Below are 23,974 nucleotides of genomic sequence, written 5' to 3' on the forward strand. Positions count from 1 at the left end.
GAAGTGCCCCACGACCTTACACACCTTGAAGCCGTGATACTCGCCAGAAGCTTCTCCGTGTCCTCAGACAATTCCAGTGGGAGCAGAATTTCAACTGGCTGCAGACACAGGATCCGGCTTTCCAGCTCCGACCGGGATTTACAATCACGGAAACAATCGTAAAGCACGTCACCAGTGTTGGGCTGGACAGCCTGCCAAAATAAAACAGGAAAAGTCAAAATCAAAATAGCCCCTCTCTCAGTGTTAATGTGTGAACTTTCCAAGATCCCAAAATAATCTTTTATTAAAAATATCAATGTCTCTTTTTGCAAAAATATAGATTAATCAAAATGGAGCTGACATCCTGATGATCTTAATAAATCACTGGTAACAAGAAGTGGTTCACTCAGATACCAGAATTGGAGTTGGTTTATTATTGTCATGTGTACCAAGATACAGTGACAAAATTTGTCTTGTACACTGTTTATAGAAATTAAATCATTACACAGTGCACTGGGATAATGTAAGACAATACAATAACAGAATTCTGCGTGCATACTTTGAAGATAGAATGAACCTTTGAACAGAATGCAGAATAAAGTGTAACAGCTACACAGAAAGTGCAGTACAGGTAGATAATAAGGTGCAAGTCATTACAAGGTAGATTGTGAGCTCAAACTGCAGATCCATTTGACAATCTTTCCAACCACTGTGAACCAAATCAAATCCAAAGTCAATCGATGTTAAGTCCTCCTCGTAATAATGAGAATGGGGAGGGAACTGGACACAGCTGTTCGTAAACACAGAACCACCATAACTTGTGATGCATAAAAACAACAGCACCAACCTGAGAATCAACATCGACTGATGGACCACAAGGGTGTACAGTTATAAAGCTGTGGTTACTGCTGCACTGCTGTCTGTCCCTGGTGCAATCAGCTTTTCCTTCCCTGGGTTTTCCCTGTTGCTATTATACTGGAAACAATGTCTGGAGTTCTGAATCTGAACTGTGGCAAGTGAGACCAAAATTCTATTTCAAGTGCTATGATTTAATCTGAATCCAAATCAGAATCATGTCGAACACCACGGTCATGAAACATGTTTTGCAGCAGCAGTACAGTGCATTTTAAAAAAAACTAAAAATTAGAAAAAGAAATCGGGACTCTTTCTGAACTATTTTGAAAATCTTTGAATTGTTATTAAAATATAGATCTGGGATATTATTATAAAACACTATATGGTAAAGTATTCAAACACGGGGAATTCTGCAGATGCTGTTAATTCAAGCAACACACATCAAAGTTGCTGGTGAATGCAGCAGGTCAGGCAGCATCTCTAGGAAGAGGTACAGTCAACGTTTCAGGCCGAGACCCTTCGCCAGAACATCGACTGTACCTCTTCCTAGAGATGCTGCCTGGCCTGCTGCGTTCACCAGCAACTTTGATGTGTGTTGATGGTAAAGTACTCTTTTTTTTCCTTTGTTTTTTTTTAACCAATCAGCTTTGTCTTGGTAATGGGTGTAGATTTTTTTAATAATATAATTAACCATATTATTGTATTTCATAATTCAATTTATTTTATTTGATTGATCATGAATATGGGATACCATGATTGTATCAGTGTCATTTATATATAGTGCATTTTGTGCTCCCTTATTTTGATTTATAATAAGTATCCTTATGAATTCTGTATTTGTGTATACAAAATTTAATAATTAATATTAGAAAAAGCAAAAGAAATATAATTTTAAAATAATGTAGGAGAGATCAAAAATAGTGAGATAGTGTCAATGGGGTCATTGTCCATTCATAAATCTGATGGGGGAAAGGGAAGAAGCTGTTCCTAAAACACTGAGTGTGTCTCTTCAGGCTCCTGTACCTCCTCCTTGGTGGTACTGTAATGGGTGACTGATGACACACATTGTCCTACATGATTCACAAACTCCACCATTGAGTTGTTGTGTTCACTTTCAGAGACGGCATCTAACGCAATGACGTCAGTGTAAGGTGACTGCTTTTGTTTCTGGTCATAATGGATCTGCAGCTTTTGTTAAGCACATAAAGTAACTCTCACATAATTAAAATTCACAAAATCCTGCAGTAGTAATGAGAAGAGGGCATGTCTTGGGTGCTTTTTTCGGTTTGTTTTTTTTTGTCGCGGGTGAAGGATGACCTTAATGATTCCCTTTGTTTGCCCGAGGCCGCAATGATTTCGAGAACTTTGGATTTTCTAGAATATATGAAAGTGATTATTTTTGGAAAGTTTGCTGAGTTGATTTAAAAATACTTCTAGTTATAGACTGATATCTGATTTGCAAGTGTAAATTGCACACCTTGCGGGTTAATCACTCTGTTATGAAGTGTGTTAGCTATTATTTCTTAAGAGTTAATTGATGAAACGATTAGTAATAAGAGGAGATGATGTCCTGAGTGATGGGGGTTCTTAATGATGGACTCCACTTTTTGAAAGTAGCACCTTTTGAAGATTCAAGATTGTTTAATGCCATTTCCTGCGCAGGAGTGTAAAGGAGAACAAAATAATGGTTATTTTGGATCTGATGCGACACAAAAAGACAAAGAACAAAATAACAGTAAAAAACACAATAAATACATAAGATAGCTTATATACATAGATTGTCCATAAAGTGACACTAGGCACAGAAGTGTCTGTATGCAACATGGGTGACAGGAGATGATAAAGTAGTGATGGTGCTGGGTGTGGAAGGCTGGGTTAGTGGGTGGAGGTGTTGATCAGCTTGGGGAAATGTTCACCCGCTGGGGAGGCTAGTGCCCATGATGGAGCTGGCCGAGTTTACAACCCTCTGCAGCCTTTTCCGATCTTGTGCAGTGGCCCCTCCGTACCAGACGGCACAGCAACCAGTTAGGATGCTCTCCACAGTACATCTGTAGTACTTCCCTGGAGTTTCATGGCAAGAAACTACATCTCCTCTACATCTGCCACGCTTTCACAGAGACCTTCAGCAGGAGGTACAAAAGCATAAAGTGCCACACCACCACCAGGTTCAGAAACAGCGCCTTCCCTTCAAGCATTCAGTTCCTGAACCAACCAGCAAAGCCCATCGAGTTTAGCAACACTGACCACTTTGCACAAAAAACAGACATTTGTTTGCTCCAATTGTGTTACTTATTACAAAAACTGTGTACAATGTTTAATTTATATTTTTCTTGTGACCGCTGTTTATCTGATGCTTTGTGCCAGTGATGTTGCTGCAAATAAGTTTTTTATTGCACCCGTAGGTACATGCACTTGTGCAGATGGCAATAAACTCCATTTTGACTTATTTTCAATAATTCCGAAGAGATTGGATATTCTGACTGACTTAATTAATGATGCATAAAATTGACTTCGTTGGTATTTTCACCGATAACAACCGCATACATTGCATGGCTCTGGGTTCCAGCGTTGAACGGGAAACCAAGACGGATTTGCTGCTTTAGCAATTGGAGAATCAGGTGTTGCCTTCTGCTGCCATCTCGTGGCTGCACAGCAAACATTATACACTGTAAAAAACTGAGCTCAGGAAAGGACTTGGTCAGAAGACACAGGCAAAATGCTGGAGGAACTCAGCAGGTCAGGCAACACCCATGGAAAGGAATAAACAGTCAAAGTTTCAGGCCAGGACCCTTCGTCAGGACTGAAAAAGAGATTCCCAAATCTCCTGTGTTTGACTTGGAGGCCCAGGACATAGTTATTCTTGAGCTGTGATGAGTTGGTGGTTATGTGTCCACATTGAAGGCCTGATTTTCTTTTCCTCAAGGGGGTGTTTTCTGTAAAGCTACAAACTTTGGTGAGATTTAGAGGACTAACAGAAGGAGATTCCAGTGTGAGTTCTGGAACTGTTTTCTCCAGCAGTAGCAATAGTTTATGGAAAAACGCACCAAACTCAGTTAAAAGAGCAATTCAGTTGGCTGCAGCAGAGTCTAACTAAGGCATTACATGAATTCACCCAAGGCAGTAAGAAAGATCACTGATGGTTCTCTACAATACACCCAAGTTCACTGTGCACGGTGGCACCGGAAGGTATAGTGACAACCTTGGGTGTGTTGGATGTTCGTGCAAATGTTGTATTTCACTGTATGTTTCAATGTGCATGTGATAAGTACATCTGAATCTTGAACAAGAAGCTGAATTCGGTTACTATCAGCAACAGAACCTCCACATGTCACTTTCCACCACAGGATCTAACTGGGCCAGGATACACTAAGTGCCATGTTTTCCTTCTGCAGATTATTTTTTAAAAATCGGATTAGCTTTGTTTGTCACATGCATTGAAACATAAAAACAGAGAAATGTGTCATTTTGCATCAGCAACCAGTACAGTCAAGGATGTGCTGAGGACGGGCTGCAAGTACTGCCAAGCTTCTAGCACTAACATGGCACACTGTCGGGTTTCGGTGGGACTCAAGTGCAGACCAATGAATACTTTTTCACCAGGATTTATTAGGGAGCACAAAGGTAACAGTCTTTCAAAAACAGAAGGCAGGCACGAATCCGAAATCGCAGGCAGAGGTCTTACCGGGAAAGGCAGTCAGGCGAGGGCAGACAATCTAGAGCGCACAGGCAAAAATCAGGTCCAGGAATGGACAAAATCCAAAACACAGAATCAGGCAAAATCGGTTGGCAGAAGTCGCAATGACAGGCTGGAACAACACAGGTCAGAACTGGGACGAACTGGCAGAGGATGCTCTCTCTCTCTCTGTATCTTGTTTTACGGCGGTTGGCATCCAGCTTAATGGTGCATTACCGCCACCCTCTGCTCCAGAATGTGCACTAGACATACATTCTAAATCCCTTCACCCAATCACACACACACATATATTATTTATATATATATATATACACACACACACACATATACATACACATGCAAACCTACACTTCACCCTCCCATCTTTGACCATCCTAGTATCCTATTCCTGTTTATTCATCATATTCTATAAAAAAACCCCTGTACCCCTTAAAAACGCTAAAAATACCCGGACTTGTGCTCCCTCACCCATGCCCAGCAACCCTTTTAATGTGAATTACTGCATCCCCAACTCCCTTAATTTATTTCTCATCATCTCTCTCTGTATCCCATACTTCCTGCAACACAAAACTACATGTTCTACTGACTCCTCTTCCTGACATTCCTCACACAATCCTGTCTGGTGTTTCCCTATCATTTTCAATGTTTTGTTTAACGCACAATGCCCCAGCCTTAACCTAATCCACACAATTTCCTCTCTTCTGTTTCCATTACCTACCCTAGTAACTGCAACACTCTTTTGTATTTGATATAAATGCCTCCCTTTCCCCTCCCTGTCCCATCTTTCTTGCCACATTCGGTTGACTTTTTCCCAGATTACACACTTAACCTCTGCTTTACTGATACTAATGTGCAATTCCACATTTTCTTTAACGCCCTCTTTGCCAACTCATCCACCCTCTCATTCTCCTTCACCCCTACATGTGCTGGAACCCATAGGAATTTTACCTGACCTCCCTGATTTGCAATTCTTGTAACTAACTGAAGGACTTCGTAAAGTACATCTTGCTGAGTGTTTGTGTGAAAAGACCTTAAACTTGCTAGAACTGAGGATGAATCTGAACATATCAATGCTTTGGCTTGTCTGGCTTTCTGCACTCATTGCAACACAACCAACACTGCCAGCATCTCCACTGTAAACACCCCTAACTTACTAGATGTTCTTCTGCTGATTCCAATTTCTTTTGTTGGTATTACCACCCCAAACCCTGTCACTCCTGTTTCAGGTTCCTTTGCACCATCCGTATAAATGTGAGTATAATCACTATACTTTTCCATCACATGACAGTTAAATGCATTTACCAAATCTGTTTTATATCTTTCTTTCCTTTTTACCTCTAACAAATGCCAGTCTATGTCAGGTCAGACAAGCTTCCATGGAGCTACAACCGGATAAGCTACTGAAGGACTTATCCTGAGATCAAATACTCCACATTCTTTCGCGATATCATTCCCTACCCGATTAAGGGTATCCCTCTAAAACCTCCCATTTTCCCAGCACTCCTGCAACACTCCTTTAGTAGGGTGAGAATCATTGTGCCCCTGCAAGTTAGCCCAGTAGTTTGCCATCAGTTGCATCCTTCTTAGTTCCAAAGGCATTATTCCCATTTCTACCTGTAGGGCTGACACTGGTGACGTTTTAAAAGCCCCACTGCACACTCTCAAGATCTGAGCCTGAATCACATCGTTTCTTTATAAGAGACCTAGCTGCTGATCCATATACTATATTTCCATAATCCAATACAGATCTTACTAAAGCCACATACATTCTCTTCAAAGCTGAACAACTTGCTCCCCATTCCCTACCAGTCAAACATCTCATCACATTTATTACTTTTTTACATTTCTCCTCAACTTTCCTGATATGGTCTGCCCATGTTAATCGTGAATCAAATATAACTCCCAGAAATTTAAATGATGCAACCCTTTCTAATTTAACCCCATACATCCTTAACTTCTTCCCTGCCTCAACCTTTTTCCTGGTAAAAAATACAGTTTGAGTTTTGTCTACTGAAAATCTACATCCCCAATCATAACCCCACTCCACCACTTCATCAATTGCTTCTTGTAGTTTCCTGATTATATGGTCCATGTTCCTGCCTCTTTTCCACAAGGCCCCATCATCCGCAAACAGTGACCTACCTATATCCACTGGTACCTTTGTGAAGACATCATTGATCATAATCATGAAAAGTAATGGGCTAATCACACTACCTTGAGGTGTGCCATTTTCCACTATGTACTGTTTTGATAATTCTGATCCAATCCGAACTTGAATTTTTCTACCAAAAAATCTTTAATCCAATTAAAAACTCTCCCACCAACCCCCATCTTGTGCAGTTTAATTAACACATCATATCATAGGCTTTTTCAATGGCAAAGAACACTGCCACTACTGACTCTCTATTTGCCTGGGCCTTCCTTATTTCAGTCTCTAACATAATCACTGAGTCCATGGAATTCCTTCCCTTTCTAAAACCACTCTGATAACTTGCCAGCATTCCTCTTTTCTCAAGCTCATATGATAACCTTTCTGTTATCATCCTTTCCATTATCTTACATATACTTGATGTTAATGCAATTGGTCTGTAGCTAGTGGGTTTTGACAGATCCTTGCCAGGCTTCCTTATTGGAATTACTACTGCTTCTTTCCATGCACTTGGTAATCTTCCCTCCTCCCACACTCTGTTATAAAAATGCAGCAACTTCAAGAGCGCTCCTTCTCCTAGATTTTTTAGCATCACAGAGCATATCAGATCTTTCCCTGGGGAGGTTGGTCTCGATCTTTTTATTGCTCTCACCATTTCTACTAATGTAAATGGATCATCAATTATATCATCTGTTCCTTCCCTCCTGCTTAACACACCTGGGTGTTGGCTCATTATTCTTTCCCTTCTTCTTCTCCCTTCTTCAGACAAATTTTCTGAACTGTGTATCAGTACAAATGACTTGGCCATGACCTCAGCCTTATCCCTACTGGAGACTGCAGTTTCCTCCTCAGATATCATTACTGGGTATTCCCTTTCCCTTCTATCTCCTCCCATCCTCTTAATCATCCCCATATCTCTCCCACAGGTGTTGTTCTTCCTACCTTGTCACAAAAACTCCTCCAACTTGCCCTTTTAGCTTGACGTACAGTTCTTCTCACCACTGCCTGTGCTTTCTTATATTGAACCAAATGCTGCATATTATGGGTTCTTTTAACTAGCCTGAATGCTCTATTTCTGTTTTTTACAGCCTGACAACATTCCTCTGTCCACCATGGTACCAGTTTTCTATTCATCCTATTTTTACTCCTAGGTATAGATCCTTCTGCTGCCATGATAATTGCTGAAGTCACCTGACTGTTTAATTCATCTACATTTCCAGAAATATCAATCTTTGAAAACCCTTCTTCACTCAACTTCTGGAACTTACCCCAATCAGCTTTTTCAAACACCCACTTTGGGGTTCCGCCACCTGGTCTTACTTCAACTCTTTCACCCACTGAACACAAAACTGGGTAGTGATCACTGCCTACTGTTGAAGCAGTCCAAACTCCCCAGTTACTAATGCCAGCCAAGGTATTAGACACTAACGTAATATCTAACACTGACTCAGTTCCTGTTGTTATATCTATCCTTGTGCCGCTACCATCATTCATACACACCAAATCCCTTTCTTCCATCAAATTTTCAATTACCTTTCCATTTGGATCTGTAATCTGATCCCCCCATATTGTGCTATAAGCATTGAAATCTGCACACCACACTACTTTGTCTGTTTTGTCCTTGTATCCTTAATAGGCTGTCCAAATCCAACCTTTTACATGGATTGTAGTAGTTAATTATAACCACTCCCTCCCCTCTCTCCCACACTTCCACCACTATCCATTCCTGATCATCTCCTTTTTCCAGTACCCTATATGGTATACCTTGCTTGATTAACATAGCACAACCCCCTCCGCCCCCTAGATTTCTATCTTTCCTTATCATTGTATACCCATATACCACAAAGTCTAAAGTTGGTTTCAACCAAGTTTCCTGAATACACACTACATCCGGTTTTACAACCATTTCTTTAATAAAAGTGCTTGAATTCCTGGCTATTGGCCAGTAAGCTCCTTGCATTCCATTGTAAAAGAATCACCATAATTAGTATTAACCAACACATGACACTTCCTGGCTTGACTGATTACTGAGGTTCTCCCTCACTTCCTCCCATGTCAGTCCTACTAACCCTAAATGGTTTACTGCTGCTTTTACCACCAGCTGAATTTTGTCACTTTTTGACTTCACCTCAGCCGTACTATTAATCACTCCTGCAATGAATGTTACTAGAGCCTTTTTGTCTACATAAATCCTGTCATTTGTTCTTTGTTGCATCTCTCGTATCCCTATTGCTCCCTGTTCATTAGGAACATTATTCTGTTCTCTTGACATTCATACAGCTTCTGCATAAGTGATCTTTCTTTTCACTCTTATTTCTTGAATTTTAGTCTCCCGTCTGACAACCTCACACCCACTATATGCAACATTATAAGCTCCTCCACAATTGCAGCATTTTGGTTGAACTCCTGTTCCGCACTTTCCATATTCATGATCACCCCCACATCTAGCACATCTCCTCTGCCTTTTACAGTTTTTAGCCACGTGTCCAAACCTTTGACAATTATAGCACTTCAGTGGCTTTGGTACATACACCCTTACTGGGTAACTCATGAAACCCAGGAACACCTTCCTTGGCACTCTTTCTTCTTCAAATTCAATCAATACTGATTCACTTTCCTTTTTCACTCCCTCCTTTGTTGTTTTCAGTCTTTGAACATTCATTACTTTCCCTCCTTTGATATTCCTCTTTATCTCCTCCATATTTATACTCATTGGTATCCCCGTGATCACTCCTTTACAACCAGTATTTTGTGCTCCCACCCTCCCAGTGTATTCCACCTTGCATTTTCCTATCTCTTTTAGCTTGAGTGCTTTCTCAAGTTGTTCCTCATTCGCACATCTTACCAACAAGTTGCCATCATTAAGGACTTTTGCAAATACTACCTTATTTGTCAGAGTTGTTGTTAGCACAAACGGGTTAATTTTCTTCATATGTCCCTGAGCCTTCTCATTAAACCTAATTATGACAACACCTCCTCTCTAAGCTTGTTCATCTTCCGCACTTTCAGAGCTTTCTCCACTATCATTTCTTATTCTTTTATTCCCTTTGTCTTGGTTTTTATTCATCTAACCCCTCACTACCTCCTCATTCCCTTTATTTCTCCCTTCACAATAATCCACCTCTCCCCAGCTGCCTACCTCTGGTCCCAAGTCTGTATCCCTCTCCTTCTCCACTTCCTTTCCCTCAACCCCACCTCTTATCTTGTCCACCATTACCGGACCCACACAACCCTCTCCCAGCAATTTCCGTTCCTTCCCCACCTTCTTTCCCTCAACAGGTTCCAAACCACATTCACACATCAAGCAAAACACAGCCAGCTTCCAGTCAAGCCAACTCAGCCAGCCTCCCTAGCAGAGAATGCTAGTCAAGGCAGGGTTTAAATGGGTGGGGTAATGAGTGAAAATTAGAAGCAGGTGGGTGCAAATCAGGAGACAAGCAGGTAATTGGAGGAAGTCCAAAAAGGGAGAGGTGCTGGGCCAGAACCCACATGGCCAGGTGAAAGAAAACAGAAATTAAAGACTGTCGTGATCCAGAGCTACCAGCAGAGGCCCTTCGACCCAGTGTTCAGGCCGGATCCTTAACACATACCCACAACTCACTAATCCCTACCCATGCATCCTTGGGTAATGAGAGGCAACCAGGGCACCAGTAGGAAACCCACACAGTCATAAGGAGAATATGTACAATCTCCTCACAGACAGCAGCAGGAACTGAACTCCAGTTACTGAGGCTGTAGAGCGTTATGCTAACTGCTATGCTGCTGTGAAATACCAGATGTAAAATCACAGAATTAAAAATAAATCTTAATCCATTTTCCCCAAAAGCTTGTCTCGCAGATAGCAACCCTCACCATAAACATAGACATATTCTGGATAGGGATCAACATCTCAACAGATGTTCCACTTTTCTGGCTGATATGTGTGTATTAAATACGATTAATCTATTTGCTGTGTAGGGACACTTACCACAAATCCGATCTGAACTCCCTGCTTCTTACGGTCGGGTTTGCTCCCTGCTTGCTCGTAGATGCACATCAGGTAGTTGTTCGGGACTTCACCAGCTGCCTCTCCCACAGCACCCAACTCACCGTCCACATCCGCACTCAACAAGGGATTAATATGTGACAATCATCAAGGACAAATTAGTAGCTACCCAAGTAATTATATACCTGCCACTCCATCAGCACGTTTAGCCCAAAAGATAAATTAAAGTGATCTGATTTTGGTCATTTGTTTCGGACAGTGTCTGCATCAGAATCCACTGTGCCAGGGGAGTGGGGGGCAGGTGGAGGGAGATGGACTGGAGAGCACATCTCCATGTGAAATGCAGAGGAGGTACGTTTCAATCAAAAGATCTGGAATCAAGATGTGGAATTAAGCAAAAATATAGGATCAGCCAAGACTCCTTGGCAAAGGAAATTTGGAGTATCCCGTCATGATTCATATATTGCCATTCTAGGAGCTCGGATGGAGGCTTAGCAGTGGGTCATGTGGAAAAAGTTAACCGTGGAGAAATGCTTATGCTAGTACTCTGGAACCTCTGCAGAAGAGATTCAAGGGATTTGAAATCAGGAAAGAGGCATTAAAGATCACCTCTAATTTTAAGGTAGGGAAGTACAGATGGGGATGTCAGTGTTAAGTTTTTTTTTAAACAGAGGCTGCTGGGTGCAGGAGCGCACTGCCAGGGGTGATGGTAGAAGGAAACACATTAGAGACATTCAAGAGACTTAGACAGACAGATAGATAGTCGAAATTGAAGGGTTATATGGGAGGGAGGGGTTAGATTGTTGGTTGGCACTCTATTGTGGGCCGAAGGGCCTGTTCTGTTGTGTATTGTTCTGATTTATGTTCTTTCTAATTGAATAATCTTACTTCACTTCAGGGGTTCCCAACCTTTTTTTTGCCATGGACCAAAACCATTAAGCAAGGGGTTTGTAGACTATAGGTTGGGAACCCCTGCTTCACATGAACATGGGTATCAATGGCAAGACTGGAGTTTACTCCCCACACCTGATCTCCCTTGAAACTGAGTAGTTGGACCCTCGTCTTGAACCCCTCTTGACGGGCCACCGTAGAGACTGGTCAGGAGTCAACCACTACAGTGTTAAAGAGGCAATTGGATTGGTGCTTGGAGTGGAAGTTTATGGACTGAACACAGGCAACCTAGCAGGGAAGATGCTGTGGTTGGCATTGATCAGATGGGCCGAAGGGCCTGTTTCCCAGCTGTATGATTCAATAACACAATATTGTGAGATTGGAATCATAGTGTTACTTATGGTTGTCATAGCCGGGGAATAAGCTCCTACTACCTATTAAACGCTCTCAATGGCGTGCACCTCAAATAGATTCTGATAACCAAGTCCAGCTCCTGGCCTTCACATGTGGCTTAGCTACCAAGCGCAGCAGAGCTGTTTCTACTGACAGGAGAAGGGGCAAAGTCAGGTTCCTGGTGCCTTAAAACCAATCGCTTCGGGCAGATGGGGTTTGTCAGCTATGGTTAGCAGCTCATCCAGGAAAATGGAAACTGACTTCCAACCTCCTCACCATGACTGCTGTATCCACCATGGGGAAGTCTTCGGGAGGAAACCCCCAAGGAAAATTCCGTTATCGGTCTCTGCCAGTCCTTTGTATACATCAGCTGCATGGAGAGGGCAACAGCTTGCTCTCCATATCGTACTGTCCTGGCTTGCGTATCACGTAACAGCTAGGACGTACATCGATTGTCGACCGCGACCTCCTGAGGGCCTCTGATGGAATTATAAGCAGAGCAGACTAGCCTAGGATGGAGGATATTCTTCATTTTTTTTGGAAACATGCCACTTTCATGGTCAGTTTCACTGATACAATTTTTTTCTTTCTTTCTAAAACTAATACAAATTATCAATGCGATTGATTTGAGTTTGGCCTTTCTGGATTATTCGATTAGTTCTCTTCCAGGAGAACATGGCCTCATGGTGCCAGCCCCACCAAATTACCACTTGGCTGCAGCAATTCTAACCACTCATTCAACCCAACAACTGCATCCTCGATAAATTCAATTCTTAAATACCAAAATCAATCAATTTTTCCTTCTTTCTTGTTTCTTTCTCCTGCCTCAAATGTTCTCAATTTCACTCCAGTTCTGATGATCTGAAACTCTGGAACGTTGTATCATTTTTTAATGCATGTATTTCTAAATGACAATAAACGAGGACTGAGTGTCCTCATAACCTAATCTAATCTAAGGCTGGGTGGGACTACAACTGGAGGTCAGGGGTTAAGAGTGAAAGGTGAAGAGTTTAAGGGGAACACGAAGGGAAATGTCTTCACTCAGAAGGTCATCAGAGTGTGGAATGAGCTGCCAGTGCAAGTGTTGCAAGCGAGCGCTATTTCAACATTAGGAGAAGTTTGGATAGGTACATGGATGGTAGAGATATCGATGGATATGCTCTGGTGCAGGTAGATGGGAATAGACAGTTTAAATGGTTTCAGCATGGCCTGTTTCCGTGCTGTACATCTCTATGACTCTGGTTTTCCTTCTGTTGACGCTGTCCAACCTGCTGAATTCTTCCAACCGGGAACGTGAGCAAAGAAATGGCAAATGCAATTTAACATAATTAATATAAAGTGTTGCTTTTTCTGGGGTGATGTTAAACCAGGATTGGTTAGTCACAGTGAAAGACGGGGCGCTGGGGAGAGTTGTAGACCAGAGAGATCAAGAGAGTGAAAGGTCATAGTTCCCTGGAGGTGATAACAGGTAGACAAGGTGGTGAACCACATTGTTTAGGGTCAATAAAACCTTTGTTGGACCACACTTGGGAGTTTTGTGTTCACATCAGGTCACTTATTATTGAAAGCATGTGGAAGCTTTTGAAGGGGTGAAAAGGAGACTTACCCGGATGCTGCCTGGATTAGAGAGCATATTTTACCTGGAAAGGTTGAGCGAGCTAGGGATTTTCTCTCTGGTGTGAGGTGTACAAGAGGACGAGAAGTGTACATGATAAGAGGCATAGGTCAAGTGGATAGCCAGAGACTTTCTCCAGGGTAGAAATAGCTGATACAAAGGGGCATAATTTTAAGGTGATTGGAGGAAAATATGGAGGGGGGGGATGTAAGAAGTTTCTTTATTTAACTCAGTGGTGAGAGTGTGGAACACACTGCTATGGGTGGTGGTAGAGGCAGATACTTTAGGGGCATTTAGGAAACTTTAGAGGCACATGGATAATAGAACAGTGGAGAGCTAGGTGGGAGGGAAGGGTTAAATTGATCTTAGAATGGGTTAAAAGGTCAGCACAACATTGTGGGCTACAGAGCCTGTACTGTGATGTAATGCAATATTCTATGTTCTATGTAGGTACATGGCATGTTTTCATCTTTGGACAGGGAACTGTGTACAAGAGTGTGCACGTCATGTTGGTGAGACCACACTTGGTTGTATTGTGTACAGTTCTAATCGCATTACCATGCGGCAGATGTGATCAAGCCAGACAGGACGCAGAAAAGATTCACAAAGATGTTGCCAGGACTGGACGGCTTGAATTGCAAGGGAAGGCAAGATAAACTGTGTCCGTTTTCCCCAGGAAAACAGGGGATGGATGCGGACCTTAACGTGGAGGTTGGTAGGTTCTTGGTTAGTCAGGGTCTCAAAGGGAAGAAGGCAAGTGAACAGGGATGAGGGGGAAAATTAGCCATGGTCAAATGGTGGAGCAGACACAATGGTCTGAATGGCCAAACTCAGCTCCTGTATCTTATGGCTTTATAGAGACGTAAAAAACACAAGAGTCATAAACGAGGTGAATGGTCATAGTCCTTCATTGATTATTGTTAGTAATCTATTATAGATTTGAGTATGCTCGCAAGAAAACTTACTTTGAACTTGCCCCCAGATCCCTAAGAAGGGGGAATCTAAAACTAGAGGAGATTGGATTTAAGGTGAGATGGGAAAAATTTAAAGGGGACCAGAGGGGTAAGTTTTCCCTCACAAGGGATGGTGTTGTTTATGGAATGAGCTGGTAGAGGAAATGGTGGAGGCCGATTTAATTCTAATATTTCAAAGAGATTTGGAGAGGTACACAGATAGGAAGGGATTGGAGGGACATGGGTCAAACGGGACTGGGTCAGGTAGGCACGCTGCCCATCGTAGATGAGTTAAGCCGAAAAGCCGGTTTCTCGGCTGTACACCTCCAGAGGTCACTTACTGATTTGATGTTAGACTCCTGCACCCTTATTACTTAGCTTTTACGTTCAAACTCCTAAGCTAGAAATTCCCATGCCAGGTCAGTCCAAACAGCCCATAATCAAGAGAAAACCAGCAAGGCACGCAGCTGGTGGGGGTGAAAGGATATCTTCTCCGATGAGTGTAGACTTGGTGTAGAGAGCAGTCAGCTTGCGAGTGAAAAGGCTGCCTTTGTTCTCGCCAACAGCTTTAAGAGCGGCAGTCTCGGTCTGTTTCACAACTCCAACCTGTAAGATACAGAGCCATCAGATAACACGTTGTGTATATTACCTTTACCACAACGTAGCACCAGCCCCTCATCTACCACCCCTGTCAAGGCACTGTAAACGCTGTAAAACACTTTTTATAATGTGGGGTACATCTTAAATATATGCTGGTGTTCATGTATTTATGCACATTTTATTCCAAACCCATATTTTAACCTCAAAATTATTTTTATATAATTCTGGAAAGCACTACAAGGCTATTAAAACAAAAAGTCACACCATCTTAAAAGATTCCTGCCCTAGGCAGTTAATCTGATCAATCATTCTAGTGTGCCCTACACTCCCCCACCCATCTATTACCCCCCTGCCACTGCACCGTACACATTTCAAACCACTCTTTATAATGCTGTTCACATTGTGAATACATGCTGGGATTTATGCACATTTTATTCCATATCTGTACGAATAACATTAGTTTAATATAATTCTTTATCATTGTTGTATGTTGTTTTTTGTTGCATGTCACAGCCTGACCAACACACCACAATGAATCCCTAATAAATGTAAAAGTATTTGGCCAATAAAGCTGTTCCTTGATCACAATGCATTTCTTACACCAAGTCTTGCAGTGTAGCTGAGTATCGAGGGCAAACTATAATGACCGTAGAACCATAGAAACTACAGCACAGAAACAGGCCCTTTGGCCCTTCTTGGCTGTGCCGAACCATTTTCTGCCTAGTCCCACTGACCTGCACACGGACCATATGTTGGATTTGCTCACTGGAATCCAGAATGGTTATCACATTTTAGTCACGCAACTGCATTCAAGCACATAACGCAAAAACAAATAGTAATTTTATTTCCAGCCAAATGCTTACTTAAACTGTCCATCTGTATTCTTTAAAACAGGCTGCACATTTCAACAAATATAAGCACACGAGATTCTGCAGATGCTAGCGGAACTCAGCAGGTCAGACAGCATCTAAGGAGAGGAACAAACTGACTCTAAAGTCATGATGAAGGGTCTTGGCCTGAAACGTCAACTGTTCATTCCCCTGCATAAATGCTGCCTCACTTGTTCCGCCAGCACTTTGTGTATGTTTCTGTGGATTTTCAGCATCTGCGGAATCTCTTGAGCAAAACAGCAAGGAACTGTTCATGGGCGGTTCAGAAATCTGAGTATGTCAATCAGCACTCTGATTAGTCATTAAAGCACCATATTAATGTTTCAATAATTTAAAAGCTCTGGTTACTGGCACTAGGAATTATTTTATACAGATAGTGGCCTGCGTTTAAATAAACTCTACTGGCCTCAACAGCTTGCTTATAGAATCAAGAATCTACAGCACATTACAGGCCCTTCGCCTCACAATATTGCGCCGACCATAGAACCATAGAACCATAGAAACTACAGCACAGAAACAGGCCCTTTGGCCCTTCTTGGCTGTGCCGAACCATTTTCTGCCTAGTCCCACTGACCTGCACACGGACCATATCCCTCCATACACCTCCCATCCATGTATCTGTCCAATTTATTCTTAAATGTTAAAAAAGAACCCGCATTTACCACCTCGTCTGGCAGCTCATTCCATACTCCCACCACTCTCTGTGTGAAGAAGCCCCCCCTAATGTTCCCTTTAAACTTTTCCCCCCTCACCCTTAACCCATGTCCTCTGGTTTTTTTCTCCCCTTGCCTCAGTGGAAAAAGCCTGCTTGCATTCACTCTATCTATACCCATCATAATTTTATATACCTCTATCAAATCTCCCCTCATTCTTCTACGCTCCAGGGAATAAAGTCCTAACCTATTCAACCTTTCTCTGTAACTGAGTTTCTCAAGTCCCGGCAACATCCTTGTAAACATTCTCTGCACTCTTTCAACCTTATTTATATCCTTCCTGTAATTTGGTGACCAAAACTGAACACAATACTCCAGATTCGGCCTCACCAATGCCTTATACAACCTCATCATAACATTCCAGCTCTTATACTCAATACTTTGATTAATAAAGGCCAATGTACCAAAAGCTCTCTTTATGACCCTATCTACCTGTGACGACACTTTTAGGGAATTTTGTATCTGTATTCCCAGATCCCTCTGTTCCACTGCACTCCTCAGTGCCTTACCATTAACCCTGTATGTTCTACCTTGGTTTGTCCTTCCAACATGCAATACCTCACACTTGTCAGTATTAAACTCCATCTGCTATTTTTCAGCCCATTTTTCCAGCTGGTCCAAGTCCCTCTGCAGGCTCTGAAAACCTTCCTCACTGTCTACTACACCTCCAATCTTTGTATCATCAGCAAACTTGCTGATCCAATTTACGACATTATCATCCAGATCATTGATATAGATGACAAATAACAATGGACCCAGCACTGATCCCTGTGGCACACCACTAGTCACAGGCCTCCACTCAGAGAAGCAATTCTCTACCACCACTCTCTGGCTTCTTCCATCGAGCCAATGTCTAATCCAATTTACCACCTCTCCATGTATACCCAGCGACTGAATTTTCCTAACTAACCTCCCATGCGGGACCTTGTCAAAGGCCTTACTGAAGTCCATGTAGACAATATCCACTGCCTTCCCTTCATCCACTTTCCTGGTAACCTCCTCGAAAAACTCCAACAGATTGGTCAAACATGACCTACCACGCACAAAGCCATGTTGACTCTCCCTAATAAGCCCCTGTCTATCCAAATGCTTGTAGATTCTGTCTCTTAGTACTCCCTCCAATAACTTACCTACTACTGACGTTAAACTCACCGGCCTATAATTTCCTGGATTACTTTTCCATCCTTTTTTAAACAACGGAACAACATGAGCCACTCTCCAATCCTCCGGCACTTCACCCGTAGACAGCGACATTTTAAATATTTCTGCCAGGGCGCCCGCAATTTCAACACTAGTCTCCTTCAAGGTCCGAGGGAACACTCTGTCAGGTCCCGGGGATTTATCCACTTTAATTTTCCTCAAGACAGCAAGCACCTCCTCCTTTTCAATCTCTACAGTTTCCATGGTCTCACAATTCCCTCAATTCCATAGATTTCATGCCAGCTTCCTTAGTAAATACAGACGCAAAAAACCTATTTAAGATCTCCCCCATTTCCTTTGGTTCCGCACAAAGCCGACCACTCTGATCTTCAAGAGGACCAATTTTATCCCTTACAATCCTTTTGCTCTTAATATACTTGTAAAAGCTCTTTGGATTATCCTTCACTTTGACTGCCAAGGCAACCCCATGTCTTCTTTTAGCCCTCCTGATTTCTTTCTTTGACCATGTAACCTACTCTAGAAACTGCCTCGGATTTCCCTACCGCATAGCCCTCTACTTTTACAAGCTCCACGTACCTATCTAAGAGTCTCTTAAAAGGCCCTATTGTATCCGCCTCTACCCCTGTCCCGGGCAGTGCATTCCACGCACCCACCACTCTCTGAGTGGAAAAACTTACCACTGACATCCTCTCAGTACCTATTTCCAAGCACCTTAAAACATTGCCCTCTCATGTTAGCCATTTCAGCCCTGGGGAAAAAGCCTCTGGCTATCCAGGCCATCAGTTTTATACATCATCTTATACACCTCTATCAGGTCACCTCTCATCCTCCATCACTCCAAGGAGAAAAGGCCAAGTTCACTCGACCTACTCTCACAAGGCATGCCTCTCCAATCCAGGCAACACTCTTGTAAATCAAACATTATATATATTAAATATTTCAAACCCACTTTAGACTGGGGGAAAAATCCAGGGTCAAGCAGAACGGGAAAGGAGGAAGGTAAAAATGTGCAATGGTACGGAACAAGCTCAGGCAAAAGGCACGATAGTACTGCCACCTGTCAGGTGGACTGACCAGACAGGGTCTTGGGCTCTCCTACCTGGAAGGACTTGCAAATTGACAGACACGGGGAAGGATGTTGGCCAAAGACAGAGAAATGGGTTCCCATGGACAGGGGTAAAGGGGGGGGGGGGGGGCTAGACAGCATTATGGAGATGGAACCAAGTGATCTTGAAGCAGAATGGGACACAAGATGGGAGGGGGCAGTAATGACGGGGAAGGGGTGAGAAGGAAGCTCAGGATCACTCAGCTCAGCAGATAAAAAGCAAAGTATTGTGTCGAAGCATTTGAGAGTGCAAATGCTGACAGGTGCCAAAGCAAATGGCCGCCGGCCACCTCCTGTACATCCACTCCCCGCACTCACCCCGTTCTCCCTGCTGAAGAAACGACGCTGGGTACTTCAGTTCAGAAACCATATTTACTTTCTCACTAGTAAATCAATGTCGAAAAACTGCAGATGTTGGAAACGTGAAATGAAACTTGAACATACCGTAAACATTGAGCACCTGTGCAGATCAAAGGCCCTGGGTCAGAAACGCTCACCACAGACACCACTCAACTATGCCTTCCTGCTAATGTTAAATACTATTTCAATATTAAGCAGGTTAGAACTTTGGCTGTTACCCAATCAAATAAGACATTACTTCCCTCATGGTACAAAAACATTTTCACTTCAATCTCAATCTCCTTCACCCCTCATGTTGATGGCCCATTGCACACACAAGTATCTGGCTACCAAAAATAATTAAATTTCATTTATAAACTACACATATTTTAGGAGTGACAATCGTTCAGTAAGTTTGAACAACACAAAACCCTGCTTTCTCCATCTCTTGTACCAACTTGCAGACACTGCTTTACTTTTTCACTAAAAATCGGCTTTTCAGACTCTACCAGCCCCCTTCTCCAGATGCAGTGTCTGAAGCAGGATGTCAAGCTGAAATGTGAACAATTGGGTGCCCGTGGTGAGGAAAATAACAGGTGTTTCTGATCAAAGGGCCTAGATCTGAAACATTAACTGTTTCTCTTTTCGTAGATACCCAATGCTTCCAGCATCCGGCACGTTACAATGCATAGCTGATCAATGAATTGGAAGATGAACCTGAACGAAGACCTCAATCAGTTTATTTTTATTTCCTACCTCACTCACCTCTCGGTAGTGTCCCACTACCCAGGATACCAGTAAGAGATGGGGGAAATAACACTCCAGCTGAATTGAGGGACAGGAGTCCTAGGCCTTCATACCAAGGAGGACAGATTTAAGGGAGTTGTGCCTCAGATTCCCATTTCATGAACACACGAGATTCTGCAGACGCTGGAAACCTTGAGCAACTCACACAAAAATGCTGGAGGAACTCAGCAAGTCAGACAGCATCATGGCTGGCACATCGTGGGCCGAAGAGCCTGTGCTGTGCTGTTCTCCGTATTATGTTAACCTATGCAGGGGAATAAACAGAAAACATTTCAGGCCAAGACCTTTCAACAGGACTCCAAGTCTCCTGATGATGGGTCTTGGCCCAAAGCCTTGACTGTCTATTCCTCTCCATAGATGCTGCCCGGCCCGTTGAGTCCCTCTAGCATTTGTGTGTACTACTCAGTTCTACCCCCTTTAGTGTGCTGTTTGAGGGAGACCCAAAGTGTGGCCTCAGAGGACTTCTGATTCCAAAGAGCAGCAGCAAGTGTCAACATTGCTCCTACTAACCCTGCCCCATTCCTGCAAGCTTGGTGCAACCGAACAGCTGGAGGCTCGGGCAGCTTCGCCCATCTCTGCTCTTCCAACGGGTGAAAACTGCAGAATCCCTCCGCACCTTTCCTGTAAAAGGGAGCAAGATTGATACCACTTACCTTGTATCCCTTAGCAACCAGGCGCCTCACGTGCACAAAGAGCCGGTGCACTGGGATGCTGGCCGTCATGAAGTTATGGTCTGGATGGCAGTAAATATTCAGCTCTCGAGCTGCGATCTGCAAGGGCAAGCAGTCACTGCATAAAAACCAGATTCACAACTCTCCATGGAACAGACTGTCAGAAGGAAAGCCCGAAGTAACATCCAGAGGTGTACTAATTCGATAACCATGTGGCCTTTACCAACGCTTCAGTTTACTTCCTTTCCAAAGCATTAAAATTGTCTTTCTACACGTCCTTCATTTGGCACAAGTCCCTCTATCTTCCTACAAGGCACTGATTACACTGCATCGGGAATATTGTGGGCAGGTTCAGGTCCCTAATCTAAGAAAAGATGTGCTGGCATTGGAAAAGGTTCAGAGGAGGTTCAAGGGAATGATTCCGAGAATGAAAGGGTTAATGCATGAAGAGGACTTCGAGGCTCTGGGCTCACTGAAGCTTAGAAGAATGACAGGTAACCTTATTGAAGCCTACCAAATACTGAAAGGCCTAGATAGAGTGGAGATGGAGAGGATGCTTCCTATAGTGGGGGAGTCCAGGACCGAAGGCACAGCCTCAGAATGGAATAACCTTCCTTTAAAACGGAGTTGAGGAGCAATTTCTTCAGCCAGAAGATGGTGAATCTGTGGAATTCATTGCCACAGACAGCTATGGAGGCCAAGACAGTGGGTAGATTTAAAGTGGAGGTTGATAGGTTCTTGATTAGTAAAGTCAAGCGTCCTTATGAGGAGACAGCAGTTAAATGGGGTTGAGAAGGATAATAAATCAGCCATGATAGAATGGCACAGACTCGGGCCGAATGGCTTAATTCTACTCCTTCGTCTTGTTGGTCTGCGTGCTTAATAAAGCCACAGTACAAGTCAGCCCTGTCTCTGGTTCCCAACAGCAGCTTTACTAGAGAGGGACTGGTAAAGATTAGCTTTATTTGTCACATGTATGTCAAAACAGACAGTGAAATGCGCCGTTTGCATCAACGACCAACGCTGTCCGAGGATGTGCTGGGGAAAACCCGCAAGTGCCACCATGCTTCTAACACAAACACAGCATGTCCATGTTAACCCGACATCTTTGAAACACAGGAGGAAACCGGAGCACCCGGAGGAAACCCACGCGGGTGCCTTTTAAACCGCACCATCAATGAAATGCACAAACCAGCTCTGGGGTGCTGTCAGCCGAGGGAACAAAAGATAAGCAACGAGAGGGCCACCCACTTCAATGAACATTAGGCACCCCAGACAGCTGGACTGTACAGAGGAGTCCTTGGGCTGCTCTGGCTAGGAAGGACTTGCAAAGCAAAGGCTGAAAGCGAGAAGAGCAAGGTGATACCGTTGATTAAGAAAATGCAGTATCGCAATAGAGAGGCAGAGTACAGCAATGTAGAATCAGTTGGGATTGAAATCATTAATAGCAGGGAAAAGATACCACACGAGCGAGTCACTCTAGAACATGCCTTCCCGATAGGGCAGAGCATGCCCAGGTCATGTTTAAGATCAGAAGAAAACAGGGGTGTAATTAGGCCATTCAGCCCATCGCATCTGCTTTGCTATTCTATCATAGCTGATTCATCAACCCATTTTCCTGCCTTGAAAGGGAACTTTAATTATGATGGGAGATTTTACTCTGCATATCAGTTTGACAAACCAAAGTCGTAGATGAAGAATCTTCGAAATGCATCAGGGATTGATTCTTCAAACAACTTGCTGCAGAGCCCCCCTGGAAACGGACTGATTTGGATTTGATAATGTGCAACAAAGGAGGTTCAATAAGCATTCTTGTGATTAAAAATTCCCTATAGGAGGTTGTGACCACAACACCATAGAATTCCAGAAGCCGTTTCAATCTGAACATCACGGGACCAAAATTAGTAGTTTCGACTGTAATGAGGGATATTACAATGGTCTAAAGTTCAACTAAAGGAAAGTTACAACTGTGCTGGGGATAAAGCACTGGAAATTCACCAGGATGTCCTCTGGATTGGAGGACTTTAGTTAAAGGGAGAGATTGTAAAGTCTAAGGAAAAAAGTTAAATTTGATTAGCCGGGGGTGACATACCACAGAGGCTTAAAATATATGGGTCCAGTCACAGTACAGGAAGCATGTAGACACTGAGCAGCAGAACTACAATTGGAATATAGCAAGAAAAGAAATAGAAAACCACCAAACTGACACCCAAACTAAAACCAGAGACTCCAAGGCAAAATGCCCCCCCCCCCCATTGCACTGGCTGCTCCTAAGTACCTAAGGTTTAGACACACATGGTTGAAAGTTCACTAGTTCCCAAAGTAAGTCACACAAGGTGCTGGAGGAACTCTGCAGCGTCCATGGAGAGGAGTAAACAGTCGACGATTCGAGCCGAGACAGGAGAGAAAGAGGGAAGAAGCCAGAATTAGAAGCTGGTGGGGGGGGGGGGGGGGGGAAGTACAAGCTAGAAAGTGATAGAGGAGACCAGGTGAGGCGGAAGGTGGATGGGTGGGGAGAGGGGATGAAGTGAGAAACTGAGAGATGAAGAAGAAATCTGATAGGAGAGGAGAATGGGACCTTGGGAGAAAGGGGAGGAGGAGGAGCATGGAGAGAGGGTGATTGGCAGGTGAGGAGAAGGGGTAAGAGGGGAGCCAGTGTGGGAAATGGAAAAAGAGAGCAGGGGAAGGGGAGAGGAATTACTAGAAAAGTAGAGAAATCGATGCTCATACCATCAGGTTGGAGGCTACCCAGACAAAACATGAGGAGTCGCTCCTCCACCCTAAGAGTGGCCTCATTGTGGCAATAGAGGCCAAGACCAACATTTTTTTTAATGAGATACAGAACAGAAGAGGCCCTTCTGACACTTCAAGCCACGCCGCCCAGCAATCCCTGATTTAACACCAGCCTAATCACGGGCCAATTTACAATTTATAATTAACCTACCGACCGGTACGTCTTTGGACTGTGGGAGGAAACTGGAGCACCCGGAGGAAACCAACACGGTCACGGGGAGAACATACCAACTCCTTACAGGCAGTGGCAGGAATCGAACCCAGGTCGCCTGCACCGTAGAGCGCTGTGCTAACCACTATGCTACCAAGCCACCCCCAAATATCAGAATTGGAATGGGGAGTGGAACTGACAAGGCCGGCCAGTGGCAATCCTTCCTGTTG

General features: G+C 43.4%; 1 protein-coding gene across 1 annotated transcript in view; it reads right to left on the bottom strand.

Moving 5' to 3' along the window:
* The window catches only part of msh3 (mutS homolog 3 (E. coli)), a 265,620-nt gene that overhangs the window by 222,063 nt on the left and 19,583 nt on the right, over positions 1-23,974 (bottom strand). Inside the window, exons 5-8 of the mRNA XM_072281028.1 lie at positions 20,783-20,899; positions 14,999-15,120; positions 10,645-10,795; positions 25-191 (exon numbers count right to left, since the gene is read on the bottom strand). Coding sequence (XP_072137129.1) covers positions 25-191; positions 10,645-10,795; positions 14,999-15,120; positions 20,783-20,899 — 557 coding nt within the window. The remainder of the gene's footprint in view (positions 1-24; positions 192-10,644; positions 10,796-14,998; positions 15,121-20,782; positions 20,900-23,974) is intronic.

Source organism: Mobula birostris, chromosome 17 (genome assembly GCF_030028105.1).
Source record: "Mobula birostris isolate sMobBir1 chromosome 17, sMobBir1.hap1, whole genome shotgun sequence".
Taxonomy (NCBI): domain Eukaryota; kingdom Metazoa; phylum Chordata; class Chondrichthyes; order Myliobatiformes; family Myliobatidae; genus Mobula; species Mobula birostris.